Source organism: Dicentrarchus labrax, unplaced genomic scaffold (assembly GCF_905237075.1).
Source record: "Dicentrarchus labrax unplaced genomic scaffold, dlabrax2021, whole genome shotgun sequence".
NCBI classification, from domain to species: Eukaryota; Metazoa; Chordata; class Actinopteri; family Moronidae; genus Dicentrarchus; species Dicentrarchus labrax.
Window position 1 is genome coordinate 37,501 of NW_026136862.1, and position 15,000 is coordinate 52,500.

General features: G+C 44.6%; 1 protein-coding gene and 2 long non-coding RNA genes across 13 annotated transcripts in view; 1 reads left to right on the forward strand and 2 right to left on the reverse strand.

Annotated features, from left to right (window-relative positions):
- Nucleotides 1-15,000, forward strand: part of tecpr2 (tectonin beta-propeller repeat containing 2) — a 20,882-nt gene that overhangs the window by 356 nt on the left and 5,526 nt on the right. For 7 of the 9 annotated variants that reach the window (XM_051394505.1, XM_051394506.1, XM_051394509.1 and 4 more), the window contains exons 1-22: nucleotides 1-55; nucleotides 853-952; nucleotides 1,949-2,089; nucleotides 2,495-2,623; nucleotides 2,771-2,902; nucleotides 3,732-3,889; nucleotides 4,023-4,176; nucleotides 4,275-4,427; nucleotides 4,640-4,772; nucleotides 4,883-5,353; nucleotides 6,448-6,664; nucleotides 6,751-7,012; nucleotides 7,468-7,707; nucleotides 7,809-7,876; nucleotides 7,971-8,086; nucleotides 8,292-8,465; nucleotides 10,696-10,876; nucleotides 12,766-12,907; nucleotides 13,022-13,247; nucleotides 13,915-14,004; nucleotides 14,216-14,313; nucleotides 14,396-14,531. The exon at nucleotides 1-55 is cut by the window's left edge. In XM_051394505.1, coding sequence (XP_051250465.1) covers nucleotides 27-55; nucleotides 853-952; nucleotides 1,949-2,089; nucleotides 2,495-2,623; nucleotides 2,771-2,902; nucleotides 3,732-3,889; nucleotides 4,023-4,176; nucleotides 4,275-4,427; nucleotides 4,640-4,772; nucleotides 4,883-5,353; nucleotides 6,448-6,664; nucleotides 6,751-7,012; nucleotides 7,468-7,707; nucleotides 7,809-7,876; nucleotides 7,971-8,086; nucleotides 8,292-8,465; nucleotides 10,696-10,876; nucleotides 12,766-12,907; nucleotides 13,022-13,247; nucleotides 13,915-14,004; nucleotides 14,216-14,313; nucleotides 14,396-14,531 — 3,550 coding nt within the window. In that variant the 5' untranslated portion in view covers nucleotides 1-26. Of the gene's footprint in view, nucleotides 56-852; nucleotides 953-1,948; nucleotides 2,090-2,494; nucleotides 2,624-2,770; nucleotides 2,903-3,731; nucleotides 3,890-4,022; nucleotides 4,177-4,274; nucleotides 4,428-4,639; nucleotides 4,773-4,882; nucleotides 5,354-6,447; nucleotides 6,665-6,750; nucleotides 7,013-7,467; nucleotides 7,708-7,808; nucleotides 7,877-7,970; nucleotides 8,087-8,291; nucleotides 8,466-10,695; nucleotides 10,877-12,765; nucleotides 12,908-13,021; nucleotides 13,248-13,914; nucleotides 14,064-14,094; nucleotides 14,195-14,215; nucleotides 14,314-14,395; nucleotides 14,532-15,000 lie in introns of those variants that run through there. The other 2 variants (XM_051394514.1, XM_051394508.1) reach the window with 2 other exon arrangements.
- LOC127360244 (uncharacterized) lies at nucleotides 8,461-9,245 on the reverse strand. Of its 3 annotated transcripts, XR_007883365.1 has the most exons (4): nucleotides 8,991-9,245; nucleotides 8,793-8,880; nucleotides 8,661-8,704; nucleotides 8,485-8,499 (listed from the first exon to the last, which is right to left on the reverse strand). It is a non-coding gene; the product is annotated as an uncharacterized LOC127360244 (long non-coding RNA). The 3 variants fall into 3 exon arrangements; XR_007883363.1 differs by lacking the exon at nucleotides 8,661-8,704 and having other exon boundaries at nucleotides 8,461-8,543; XR_007883364.1 differs by lacking the exon at nucleotides 8,485-8,499 and having other exon boundaries at nucleotides 8,622-8,704.
- On the reverse strand, nucleotides 9,482-9,781 carry LOC127360242 (uncharacterized). Its single transcript, XR_007883361.1, has 2 exons — nucleotides 9,704-9,781; nucleotides 9,482-9,591 (listed from the first exon to the last, which is right to left on the reverse strand). It is a non-coding gene; the product is annotated as an uncharacterized LOC127360242 (long non-coding RNA).

Below are 15,000 nucleotides of genomic sequence, written 5' to 3' on the forward strand. Positions count from 1 at the left end.
ATGTCCTGCTAACGGCCAGTTAGTTCATGCTAGCCAGGCGAGACAAGACAACTCAGTAAATAACATGGTGTTTGTTTGTTTGTTTGTTTGTTTGTTTGTTTTGTTGACATTCTGTTGTTTTTATGGACGTTAGCTGTCAGATTTCAGAGCAGCCTGCTGAGCTAACCCGCAGTCACCTCCCGTAGATACAGCGTCACACCAAACCCCCTTAAACAAATGGTCCATTTAATAATGATCTTGAGTTTGGACCGGGTGAATGAACTGCGGAGCACGGTGTTCGGTTTATTTCACTTCGGTTACGTGTTCGGTGTAATTCGGTGAGTGTCTGACCACCAAACAGCGTTTTAATGATGTGACAGATGAGCTGTTAACGTGTGTTGGCGCTGTCCGCTGCCGCCCTCTGTGGCTGGAGTGAGGACAGAGTAGTGCAGGAGAATCTGCTGTTCACTCATTAAACCTTTACTTTTATTGTTGTACAATGCTCAATACTGTAACCTTAAATAAATCCCAGCAGCTCTTTATGTCTTATTTCAACACTGTTTATGTGGTCAAACACAGAGCAAGGAAACTCTAAACTGATGATTTTTGTAGCAGAGTTTGGCGCAGAGTTCTCTCCAGCTGATCAGGGCAGAAAATTCATTGTCAAACCAAACTTCACTCAATAAAACGTACATTTTACCATTTTACCTATCTGTTCTTTTGAGCATATGTTCACTACAGAACACAACACATTGATGAATGAATTTGAATTGTCTATGGTTGTCTAAGCTGTTAAATATTAAGAGTAATAAATGACTCTTGTAAAGGTTCATTTCATGTGTTTTTAAATGGAGGTTATAAAATGACTTTCAGGACCAGCTTTGGCAGAAACATGGCCGCCCAGCCGACCCCTCCGTCCGTCCTGAGAGAGTTCTGCCCACTCTACTACCTGCTGAACGCCATCCCAGCCAAGGTACTGAACCGTTCCAAACCAGGTGGAGCATTTGTTGTTGGTTCATGAGATAAGCAGAAGGTGACACATATTCTCCAGTCGGAAAAGAGAAGAAGAGAATCCGTATCGAGCCCTCCTCCATGATCTGGGAATATTTTCTAAAGAACAAATGAGATTAAATTAAACTGGTGATCTTCCTCCACACTACGACCCCTCTGCTGATTGCATTTACTTATCTATGCTGAATCTTTTACCCAGCATTCAACACTGGATCAGCTTCAAAAGATCTTATTTACCAATCATAACTTTTACCGTAGTGGTCGGTGATGATGAAGCCACGGACGCATCACTTATTAACTATACTATTTACTAAGAATTTAAATTCTAGTTAACAACTAACATCAGAAAAAGATTGAATGGAGACGAGTAGGGCGGCGTCCTGTGAGTCAGGAGACCAACTGCTCAGTGAAATGACCTCCATGACTTTAAACAAACACATTTCAGAACTTAGGCAGGTCAAATACAAAGGTCAGCAGTGTCGGACAGGAAGGTCGCTGTTTTACAAAAACATCCCGTCTCCCTGTCGACAACCTGGGAATAATATCTCACCTCATGCTCTTATTTTGTCTCAGGTAGATTATTGTAATTTATAGTTTTCACGGTCAGAAATCTTCAACTTTAATACTAGAAAGATGGTATTTGTTTTAAGATTTTACCTTTAAAGCATGTCCCTGTTTAGCTCTCAGTTACATTACAGCCACAGTCTCAGATCCTCAGGCAGGGCCCTGCTGGCTGCTCCCAGGTCCTGGTTCAGGACTACAGTCAGGACTCCAGAATCATTTAATCACTTTTAAATCACTTCTTTAAAAAAAATAAACTTTTTATGAAGGATCATGAGTTTGACACCTGTCATGACAATGTTTATATTAATGAACCTTATGTTGACATTAATGAGGATGTTAATATTGATCATGATGATGCTGATGATGAAGGCTCCTGCCTCTCTCTCTGCTGCAGGTGCAGCGTGGGTTCAGGTCCGTCCTGGTCTACCTGACGGCTCTGGACAGCAGCAGTGACTTCCTGGCGGTGGGCAGCAGCATCGGCATGCTCTACCTGTACTGCCGCCGCCTTGCACATATGAACAAGTACAGTTTGGAGGTCAGAGCTCTTCTTCTATGGTTCTCTGTCTGTTTTTACAGGAGGTCCAGCTGGGTCTTGGTTCAGTCCTTAGTATGGCTGCACTTTTTATTCATTAAAGTCATAACTATTGTTCGATATGGGGAACATTTTCTGTTTTTGTTTTGAATTTAAACTTCTATAAAGTCTATAATCACAGCGTGTTTAAAGTAGTCTGACATGTGGTCCAGCAGAAGGCGCTTTTAAAACTCACTCTCAGTTCGACCTGTTGATTAACCTGTAAACAGAAACCAGTGGAGCAACGTCCGCTGTAGGAACAGTGGGACGCTGTGTGAAGTTCAATTTGAACTTCCTGTCCTTACTGAAAAAGTCCTCAGTATCCCAGAATGCATTGATCTACAGTGTGTGTCTGTGTGTGTGTAACAGGGAAAGAGCGATGCGATCACGGCTGTGAAGCTGCTCAGCTGTTTTGATGATCTGGTTGCCGTGGGAACAGCGTCTGGTCGAGTCGCAGTCTTCCAGCTGGTGTCTCCACTTCCTGGTCGAAATAAACAGGTGAGCAGGTCGACAGGTGTGTTTCAGACAGGTGCAGCAGGAGCTGTTGACACCCAACACGTTACATCCTCATTATTTGTTTGTGAAATCTCTCCCAGGTTCTCTCTATTCCCTCTATAACCACCGTTTCTCTCTCTTCCTGTGCAGCTGAGGCGGTTTGATGTGGTCGGCCTCCATAAAGGGTCCGTCACGTCTTTGGCGTGGAGCACCAACGGGATGAAACTTTTCTCTGGAGACGATAAGGGACGAGTGGTATTCTCCTCTCTGGACCTGGACCAGGTAAACACAACAACACAACCATAAAGCTAATTCATTTGCAGATTATTTTCTCGATGAATCACTTTTAGTCAACACAGCAGCACGAACTGTTCAGTCTGGGTCTCCAGCTGTTACACTGACTGATGCTAATCTGCATATGTTGGACAATTAGCATCATTAGCAATAATAATCAGTTATATGGACGATATCTCAGCACCTGATCGGCTGATTGGGACAATATCGGAGAGGGTTTGGGGTTATTGACGATGCTGAATCCATTCTGACAAAATACAAAATGGACGCTGAAACCAGAAGTGGCCATGTTTCAGATTTTGAGGTTTTTATATTTTTAATATTCATTGGAGCTGCATTGTAAAATTTAGTTCAGATTGGTTCAGGTTTTATTGCTGTGCAGCATTTTGTCTTTGCTGCTTCAGTTATATATTCATCATATAAAGAATCGCAAAAATCATTTAGTATTTTGAAAATGTCAGAAATGGATTCAGCATCCTCAACAAGCCCCAAACCTCCTATACTGTCCATAAAGCTGATTATTAATGCTAACTGTCCAACATATTCAGGTTAGCATCTGTCAGTGTAACTGCTGGAGACCCACACTGAACAGAAACTTAACAGTTGTGGGCTTAAGTTGGTGCTCTACTGGCTGAACACACATTTGTCTTTAACATGGCAGAAAATAATAAAACATTGTATTTAATGGAATTATTTGTTTTATTGATGTTCAGATTCTTACCAGACAAACAAAAGCAGAAAGAAGTTAACAGATAACTGTTAACTTCAGATAACTGAACACACCTTCCTGACTCTGTGTGTGTGTGTGTGTGTGCAGGGTGTGTGTAAACCTGTGCTGCTGTTGGAGGAGTCCTCAGGTGTGGTCCAGATGGAGTACAGTCACCAGGTGCTGCTGGTCTCAACCCAGCAGAGATCTCTACTGTACTGCACTCAGAAACAGGAAGTCCAGCAGCTGGGTACCAAACCCCGCAAGAGGTACACATACTACATACCTGGGACATACAACACGCTTGGAACATGCAACATGACAGTATTTGTAGAGAATGGACAGTATTGACAGCGGTTGTAGAGTATTGTACAGTAAGTATTTTTGGTGTTGTGATGGCAGCAGCGGCAGGTTCGGAGCCTGCTTCCTGCCGGGTCTTTGTAAACAGAGCGATCTTCAGGTGTTTGCTGCTCGACCTGGTCTCAGACTGTGGAGGTCTGACATCAGAGGACAGGTGGAGGAGACCCGACTGCTCAAACCACTGTTCAACACACAGGTACTGTGGGAAGGTCACCTGTCTGAGCCACGTTACTGCTCCTACTGTATCTACAACTATTAATAACTACATTCATTACGTCTGTCTGTCTGTCTAAGATCCCTCAGTTTGAGTTGTTTCCTCGTCCTGGTCCAATCGGAGCATACCGTCCAGCAGAGAGACAGCTTGGTCTGCTCAGCTGTTTCCTCAGAGAGGGCTGGATCCTCAGCTGGAATGAGTACAGCATCTACGTCCTGGACTGTATCAACGAGGTACTGCAGTTACTTATAGTACAGCATCTATGTTCCGGTTATTGAGGTTCTACTACTGCGACAGTACAGTCAACAGAGTCTGTATATTAGGCACAGTTGCCATTCCAATACCTCACTATAACACTACTAAAACATTAGTGTATTTTCATTGATTTGAGTATATGTGAATATTAATGTGTAATATCTGATGGGTTTGTGTTTGATGTGTTCAGGTGATAATCGGGACCTTGGAGAGCAGTGGAGACATTGTGTCAGTGTCGTGTTGTGATAATGAGATCTTCATCCTGAAAGGAGACAGAGACATCATCCGTCTCTCCAACAGCCCCGAGGGACTGGCCTCCAACTGTGAGTACTATTACTCCTCCTCCTGCTGCTCCTCTGTTAGCCCTGAGTAGGTAATATCTGATATATATATATATATATATCTGACTCACCTGTCTCTCTCTCTCCGTCAGTGTCGGAGCTCTCCGTCCGTCTGTCCTCACCATTGACCACACCCACCATCCTCCCACCGACCGGATCAGTGGAAACAGCTCAGCCAATCAGAACCATGGCTATCATCGTGGAGGGTGGGGGGAGGGAAGAGGGAGGAGGAGGAGGAGGAGGAGGGGGAGGGGGATGGGAGAGGCACAGCGAGGAGGGAGAGAAGGAGGAAGAGGAGGAAGGAGTGGAGGAAGTGGAGGAGGCGGAGGAGCAGCTGGAGGTGACGGAGCAGCTCTGCCAGCGGTCCGGTGTGTTCACCAGCAGCTCTCGTAGCCGCAGCAGCTCTGTCACTTCCTGGGACAGTCTCCATGGAAACGGCCCAGGGACCACATCCTGCGAGCTGAACTCCAGACGCTACAGCGCCCCCCTGGGGCAGGGGGAGATGCAGCAGGAGCTGGTGGTCAAAGCCATCAGGGTGAAGAAGAAGAAGAGGAGACGGCAAGGCAAGCAGACAGACAGACTGAGAGCGAGACAGACAGACTAAGAGAGACAGAAAGACTGAGAGACAGACAGACTGAGAGACAGACTGAGAGACAGAGAGAGAGACAGACTGAGAGAGAGACAGACTGAGAGAGAGAGAGAGAGAGACACAGAGAGAGACAGACTGAGAGAGAGAAAGAGAGAGAGACACAGAGAGAAACAGACTGAGAGACAGAGCTGCACTTTCTAACCTCATGCCCTAAATTCAAAACTTTAAGAGAAAAACAATTCGCAAACATTTCCCAAATATTCCCCGAATTCAAATTATTATCAGACACACAGAAACTCCCCTATTTACTGGGAGAAATGCCCAAAAGTCAAATTATTGCAGCAAAATATGTCTCCTCATGCCACGAACTGAGGACGACCAGTGGAAACTCAGATAAAAGTATAAAATAACTGATTGTTTTAGTTGTTGTTTTTTTGTTGTTGTTGTTTTTTAATATATACACACACACACACACACACACACACACACACGTTTACAGTTTTGTCTATCTATTTAATTTTAATATATTTTAATATTATATATATTATATATTAGATTTAATAATTTGTTATTACTGTTATATTGACAACAGATTACTTGTTTTAACTGTAGTTACTTTACTTCTGTTTTAATGACATTTTTATTTAACACAAACTGACTGATTGATTGATTTAATTAATTACTTATTGACTGAGATTGATTGATTGTGACTGTGACTGTGATTGAGTCAATCATAGTTACAGTATTACCAACAGTGTAGATTATAATTAATTTATTGTAAATATTGTTTTCCTTTATTGTTATTATTATTATTTTTAATTCCAAACGCTTGCTTTGGCAATATGTACAGTGTTACGTTATGTCAATAAAGCCATTTGAATTGAGACAGACAGACTGAGAGACAGACAGGCTTAGAGAGAGAGAGAGAGAGAGAGAGAGAGAGAGACAGACAGACAGACAGACTGAGACAGATAGACAGACAGACAGACAGACAGACTGAGAGACAGACTGACTGACAGACTGAGAGACAGACAGGACTGTGACTGTTATGTGTCTCTGTGTCCTCAGACAGCAGCAGTGGGACCCGTCTCTCTGAGAGCAGCTGCTCAGACTCCATGTTTGTAGTCCAGGACAGCAGCTGCAGCGATGGTGGAAGTGGAACTCCTCTGAGTGACCGAGCCTCCCTCGTTGGCCTGGACCTTCAGAACCAGGACTCTCCGGATCAGGACCAGGACCGAGGTGTAAAGGATGGAGAGGAGGGGGAGTCCTCCTGCAACCAGGCTGGGTTAGTATCTGAAACAGTGTCAGCCTGTCTCATGCTTGTTGTCTCCTCCTCTGACTACCTGTCTCATGCTTGTTGTCTTGTCCCAGCTCCCTCCTCCCTCCAGGCTCCCTACTCCTCCAAGGTCTGGAGAACCAGCTGACCCCAGGAAAGGCCTCTGGTCCCGGTGCAGAGGCAGAGGTTGTCCCCCCGACCCCTGATGTAGATCTGCTGCTGGAGTGCACCTTCTCCTACATGCACAACACTGAGGAGGAGGATGGACAGGAGCAGCAGCCAATGGAAGAGCAGGAGGACGAGTTTCTGAGCCCTCTGATTGGACCAGATGAAGAGGAGGAGGAGGAGGAGGAGGAGGTGGGTTGATGATCGAGCCTTTGTTATACCTAAACTAATTAAATATCAGTTGTAGTCCTCGTACTCCTGGACCCACCTGACACACTTTTTTAGTCTGCATCCTTCCTCCCTGGCTGGAGTGTAAACGTCTCCAGAACCGGTGGGACTGAGTATGGGCTCGCTCCTGCAGAGCTCCCCGGGCTCCAGTAGCTGTCTGTGGGCTCCAGCAGCTGTCTGTGGGCTCCAGCAGCTGTCTGTGGGCTCCAGTAGCTGTCTGTGGGCTCCAGCAGCTGTCTGTGGGCTCCAGCAGCTGTCTGTGGGCTCCTCACAGTCCGGTGTGAGGTTTGAGTCTATTTGTAATATATATAATAATTTTCTTCCTGTTTGGTGGCTTCACTCTATAATTCCTCTTATTTTGTCATTGTTTGGGATAAAAGCATTGGCCAGGTTTGAGTTTCCTCTGTGTTTGTGTGCAGGGTGAAGACCTGGCGCCCCCTGCTGGTCTGGCGGACCAGATGTTTTACTCCACTATGTCCAGTCTGGACAGGAAACCCAGTATGTCCAGTGATGAAGAGGGAGACATCTACTGTCACACTGGGCCCCCTGCTGGCAGCGGGGGGGAAGTCCTCACCTGTGCATCCAATCAGGCGGAGAAGGCAATAGACAGACAGTCAGACCAGGACACTCAGGACAGGGACACACACAAACCTGAGCAGGTGAGACACACACAAACAGAGCTGGCCAGGTGAGACACATAAACCTGAGCAGGTGAGTGTGTCAGCAGGTGTTTTCATTATTATTGTCTCTCTCTGTCCAGTTGGCAGAGAGCTGGATGGGATACTCAGGACCAGGATGTGGAATACTGAGCCTACAGGTGACTGACAGGTGGGTGGTTGGGTGACTGACAGGTGTCCTAAAGGTGTCCTAAAGGTGTCCTAAAGGTGTCCTAAAGGTGTCCTAAAGGTGACCCGTGTTTCAGGTTTGTGTGGTGTCTGGACTTTAAAGGAGGACTGTTCTGCAGCACTCTGCCTGAAACTGGACTCACCTGGCAGCGCTTTGAAGACAATGTCCACCAGGTGGCGTTATCACCTTCAGGTGAGCTGCTGACCCCCCCCCCACAGATCCTCTTTTCATTGTAACACTCGGTGGTGCTGCTCCACCTGCTGTTGGCAAACTGTCAGCTTTTACTCTGTTTTTGCAAAAGTAACTTCATCAGTTTGTCTCTGTTAAAGGAGGAAGCAGACTGCCGTACAGGTGTATGTAGCATTAACCGAATGCTAACTGTTGCTAACTCCACCAGGTAATCTGCTGTGGAAGGTGGAGCAGAAGAGCATGACGGCGTTTGCTTGTGCTAAAGTATCTGTTAAAGGAAAGCGTCACTGGTATAAAGCTGTGGAGCAAACAGCCTTTGTGGCCCTGAGCGACGACTCCGCCTGGATCATCAGGACCAACGGAGACCTCTACCTGCAGACAGGTAACCAACTACCTGCAGACAGGTAACCAACCGCCTGCAGACAGGTAACCAACTACCTGTATACAGGTAACCAACTACCTGCAGACAGGTAACCAACTACCTGCAGACAGGTAACCAACGCCTGCAGACAGGTAACCAACATAACCAACGCCTGCAGACAGGTAACCAACTACCTGCAGACAGGTAACCAACTACCTGCAGACAGGTAACCAACTACCTGCAGACAGGTAACCAACCGCCTGCAGACAGGTAACCAACTACCTGCAGACAGGTAACCAACTACCTGCAGACAGGTAACCAACTACCTGCAGACAGGTAACCAACCACCTGCAGACAGGTAACCAACTACCTGCAGACAGGTAACCAACCGCCTGCAGACAGGTAACCAACTACCTGTATACAGGTAACCAACTACCTGCAGACAGGTAACCAACCGCCTGCAGACAGGTAACCAACCGCCTGCAGACGGGTAACTAACCACCTGCAGACGGGTAACTAACTACCTGCAGACAGGTAGCTAACCACCTGCAGACAGGTAACCAACTACCTGCAGACAGGTAACCAACTGCCTGCAGACAGGTAACTAACCACCTGCAGACAGGTAACTAACTACCTGCAGACGGGTAACTAACCTGTCTGTCTCTCATGTTGCTGCTGGTGTGAAGAAACCAAATAAAAAAATAAAACTGTGTAAAGCCCCGCCCCCTTGTGTGTGAGAGCAGCCGCTCTAATTGGACTGGCAGTAAATGTAAATTCTGAGGTCTTTGTGGATTTAATGTCCTAAAATAAGAATGCTGTATTGATCTTTAGCTGTTAGGATCCTGAACCGTTCAATAATCTACCTTTTATTACGAGACCACAGAAGAAGAAAACAGGCGGGTTTATGTCCACTTCCTGTTTCTTTCTGCTGTTTCCAAGGTTCATTATTAGAAGGTAGGTCAGCTCAGTTTATGGGAATTATTAAGGTTCAAATCCCCTCTGCTCCACACTGTCACACCAAACTCCATTCAAAAAACGGCTGTTTTAAGGAAGTAAAACCTTTATTTCCACCATCAGTGAGACTCTGATTCTCTTCAGTCTACAGACACAATCTGCTCACATTGACTCAGTAACATCATTAACTAACCTGTGAGGAAGAGTTGACACAGACACTGACTGTCTTACTACTGTGAGGAAGGAGACACACTCATGACGTTGTATTACTACCTGTGAGGAAGGGCGACGTGTCATTAACTAACCTGTGAGGAAGAGTTGGACACAGACACACTCACTGACTGTCTGTCATTAACTAACCTGTGAGGAAGAGTTGGACACAACACACCACGACGCTGTCATTAACTAACCTGTGGGGGAGGGTGGGAAAAAAAAAAACACTCACTGACCATCGCCTATTATAACAGTTTTAATTGTCTGTCTTAACTAACCTGTGAGGAAGAGTTGGACCCCCCCCCCCCCCCCCTTTTATTCTTCTACTGACCTTCACTGTTTTGGGAAGTAAAGTAAATCATAAACTGGGTTTTGAGTTTATTTAAAATCACATTTAGATAGAAATCTTCTGCCTTGAAAAACTTTTATTTAAACAGCACATATGCATAAAAAGGCCTAAATTTGTCAGACTGATGTTGCTCCACTGATCTTTGAAAACCAGCAGGGGGCACCCTGCTGCTGTCAAGTGTATTTTACTATTCACGCTACAGGACTACAGAAGTACACTAATAATATATTAGTGTTACTGTGAGCAGAGTCAGCTCTCACATGCAGGATGATTCAAATAATATGATAATTAAAATAATATGTTTAATTAGTGGAGGTAAACAGTTACCGGTGAAGTATTTTTTGTATTTACCAGGAGAATTGGATTCTGAAAACACGTGCACAGCATTTAAAAAACTTGCTGCAAATACAGAAAACACAACCGCCTTAGACCTGGGATTACAGAGTGTGAACGCATCCCAAGATGCCAGACAGGACACGCATCCTGGAAAACCTGGAAATTTAGAGACTAGTTTTCCATTCATGGAGTAAAATGAGCAAATATCCCAGAAATAATCTCCTGGAACATTTATATTGTATTCTAGCACTTCACATCGCCTGTGTATTTAGGTTGAAACTCATATGTTACACAACCCCAATGAATAGAGCGGGGAGGTGAGCTTGAGGGTGTAAACAGGAGAACCTGAGGAGCTCAGAGTCGTTTCCATAGTAACCGCCGTGTCTGTGTGTCCATCAGGTCTGAGCGTGGACCGCCCCTGTGCTCGCTCCGTGAAGGTGGACTCTCCCTGCGTGTTCAGCCAGGTGTGTGTGAGAGGAGGCGTGGTCTGGGCTCTGAGCGAACACAAGGCTTTATTCTACAGAGAGGGACTGAACAGTTACTGCAGCGAGGGCGAGGGCTGGAAGTACGACACCGTCAGGTACTACTGCAACTGCAATAATACTATAATACTACTGCTACTGTAATACTACTGCTACTGTAATACTACTGCTACTGCAATAATACTATAATACTACTGCTACTGTAATACTACTGCTACTGCAATAATACTATAATACTACTGCTACTGTAATACTACTGCTACTGTAATACTACTGCTACTGTAATAATACTATAATACTACTGCTACTGTAATACTACTGCTACTGCAATAATACTATAATACTACTGCTACTGTAATACTACTGCTACTGTAATACTACTGCTACTGCAATAATACTATAATACTACTGCTACTGTAATACTACTGCTACTGTAATACTACTGCTACTGTAATACTACTGCAATAATACTATAATACTACTGCTACTGTAATACTACTGCTACTGCAATAATACTATAATACTACTGCTACTGTAATACTACTGCTACTGCAATAATACTATAATACTACTGCTACTGTAATACTACTGCTACTGTAATACTACTGTAATAATACTATAATACTACTGCTCCTGTAATAATACTGTAATAATACTATAATACTACTGCTACTGTAATAATACTGTAATAATACTATAATACTACTGCTCCTGTAATAATACTGCAATAATACTATAATACTACTGCTACTGTAATACTACTGTAATAATACTATAATACTACTGCTACTGTAATACTACTGTAATAATACTATAATACTACTGCTACTGCAATAATACTATAATACTACTGCTCCTGTAATAATACTGTAATAATACTATAATACTACTGCTACTGTAATAATACTGTAATACTACTGCTACTGTAATAATACTGTAATACTACTGCTACTGTAATAATACTGTAATACTACTGCTACTGCAATAATACTATAATACTACTGCTCCTGTAATAATACTATAATACTACTGCTACTGTAATACTACTGTAATAATACTGTAATATTACTGCAGTGAGGGAAAGGCCTTTCAAGTACTCCAGCTGGGTATGAAGTACTATTAGATAGATAGATATATTTTATTGATCCCAAGCTGGGAAATTGCAGTGTAGCAGCAGCATTACACACAGTAACAACACACAGACGTGTGTAAAAATGTATAAAAAATGTATAAAAAATGTATAAATAAGCAGTATAATTGTAGTGCAAGTAAAAATATAAGGTGCAGTGAACAGATAGAAACATATAAGGTGCTTGGAGACTGTATTGTTATGACCAGAGTTTTAGCTGTTATTGTACAGTGTGATGGCATGTGGCAGGAAAGATTTCCTGTATCTGTCCCTTCGACAGCGGAGCTGGAGCAGCCTGTGAGAGAAGGTGCTCCGCTGTCTGACCACTGTGTGATGGAGAGGGTGCTCATCATTGTCTATGATGGATAACAGTTTATTCAGCATTCTCCTCTCCACCACGGACTCAAAAGACTCCAGCCTGAGACCAAGTACAGAGCCAGCCTTCTTGATGATTTTATCAAGTCTGTTGGTGTCGCTGGCTCTGATGCTGCTGACCCAACACACAGCAGCAAAGAAAATGTCGCTGGCAACAACAGACTGGTAGAAGATCTCCAACATCTTGCTGCACACGTTGAAGGATCTCAGCTTCCTCAGGAATATGAGTCTGCTCATCCCCTTCTTTTACACAGCCTCTGTGTTAGATTTCCAGTCCAGTCTGTTGTCAATCACCACTCCCAAGTATTTGTAGTCCTCCACCTCCTCCACCACCTCCCCCCTGATCTGTTGTTGTTAGCATCATTAGCTCGGTCATTGTAATCAGTAGGGCTGTTTTTTATATGAGCTGGGGGAGAGATGAGCCATCTAAGGATTTATTGTTCACTGTTTGATGATATATTTGATTGTGTTGCTGTGTCACAGTGAGGCTCAGGGTCTGGAGTTGATGTGTGTCGCCCTGGGAGACGGTGGTACGGCCTGGGCGCTGGATGCCAGTGGCAGTCTGTGGTTCAGAACCGGCATCTGTTCGTCCAGACCGCAGGGGGACGACGACCACTGGTGGCAGGTAGACAGTTTGTATTTGATATTTAAAGTCTGATCTCAGTTCAGGTGTGCAGCTTAACACCCTGTCTGTCTGTCTGTCTGTCTGTCTGTCTGTCTGTCTGTCTGTCTCTACCAGATCAGTATTTCAGACTACGTGGTCTTCGATCAGGGTAGTCTGTTCCAGACGCTGCTGCATGCTACCCAGAGTGTTGCCACCGTAACCAGGGCACCGGTGGAGCGGGTGGTGGCCTTCCTGTCGCAGTATTCACAGTGCCAGCCGAGCTTGGTGAGTGCCAACGCCAGCGGGGTCTGGGTCGCCTCAGGAAGGAACCAGCTGCACCTGGCCCGTGGCAGTCTTGTGGGTCAGTAGAGTCCAGTAAAATCCAGTTTATTAGAGTAATTTATGTATGTTTACAGTATATTTACAGTGCTTTACAGTGTGTTTACAGTGTGTTTACAATGTCTTTACAGTGCTTTACAGTGTGTTTACAGTGTGTTTACAATGTCTTTACAGTGCTTTACAGTGTGTTTACAGTGTGTTTACAATGTCTTTACAGTTTGTTTACAGTATATTTACAGTGTGTTTACAGTGCTTTACAGTGTGTTTACAGTGTGTTTACAGTTTGTTTACAATGTCTTTACAGTTTGTTTACAGTATATTTACAGTGTGTTTACAGTGCTTTACAGTGTGTTTACAGTGTGTTTACAGTTTGTTTACAATGTCTTTACAGTTTGTTTACAGTATATTTACAGTGTGTTTACAGTGCTTTATAGTGTGTTTACAGTTTGTTTACAGTGTGTTTACAGTGCTTTACAGTGTGTTTACAGTTTGTTTACAGTGTGTTTACAGTGCTTTACAGTGCTTTACAGTGTGTTTACAGTGCTTGACAGTGCTTTACAGTGTGTTTACAGTTTGTTTACAGTGTGTTTACAGTTTGTGTACAGTGTGTTTACAGTGCTTTACAGTGTGTTTACAGTGTGTTTACAGTTTGCAGTTTCTCAGCTGCTGTCTGTGTTTGGTTCCTGCAGGAACTTTCTGGCAGAATGTCGTTCCACGAGGAACTGTCTCTGCCACCAGGTGGACCTTCGTCACTTCTTCGGCAGTGCCTCACAGAGAAGGTCACACACCTGTACACACACACACACACACACACCTGTACACCTGTACACCTGTACACCTGTCACACACACACACACACACACACACACACACACACACACACACACACACACACACACACACACACACACAGACCTCAGCAGGCCCCACCCCTCTCTCACATTTAACACACCTGTTCATCAGTCTACCTGTGTGTCACCTGTGTCTCAGGGACGTTCCTGTGGTTGGCTCAGAGCAGGAAGGATCTGTTCTGTGTTTGGGACCAGGATGGAGAGCTCCGCCCCTCCTCCGTCCCCCTACCACCTGAGGTACCTCTCTGCTCTCTCTGCACTCTGATGTTCTACCTTTGTGTTCCGATGATGTTATAATGAGTTCTACCTGCGTGCTCAGGTGGAGTTGACTCACCTGTCTGCCTGTCGTGATGCCCTGTGGGGTTTGGACATTCATGGCCGAGTCAGTATTCGTACGCTGTCTCCGTCCTGTCCCGCAGGACTCAACTGGACCCCCCTGGACCTCAGTCAGCTCGGTACGTACTTGAGTCATACAGGTGGACAGTGGGCGGAGTCATACACTACCTTACATTATTATAGCTGATTTTAACCAAAGAGACATACAGTAATAACAACAACAACAACAACGAGCGCACTGGCCAGCTGGAGAGAAGCCCCTCCCCCCGCTGGTGGTTCTGGAGCTTCTCAACATTTCTCGATTCAAATATCGAGATAATATATAAGTGAATTAGCTGGTGAAATAATGCAGTGCATTATGGGGCGGTTGAGTATGTACAGTAGGCTCATACGTCCAGTCATTTCTCACATACACAAAATGCACAGATTCAGTTTAACATCATGCTGAGTATAAACAGTACGTTAGTGTTTTTATGGGCGCAGGCTAAACAGGTGAGACGTGGAATTTGGGGTTTAGCGGCTGTTCAGATGTCTGAGAACTCCTGCTACTGTTGCGCCTGTTGTTACTAGGCAACCAAAACGTGCAGG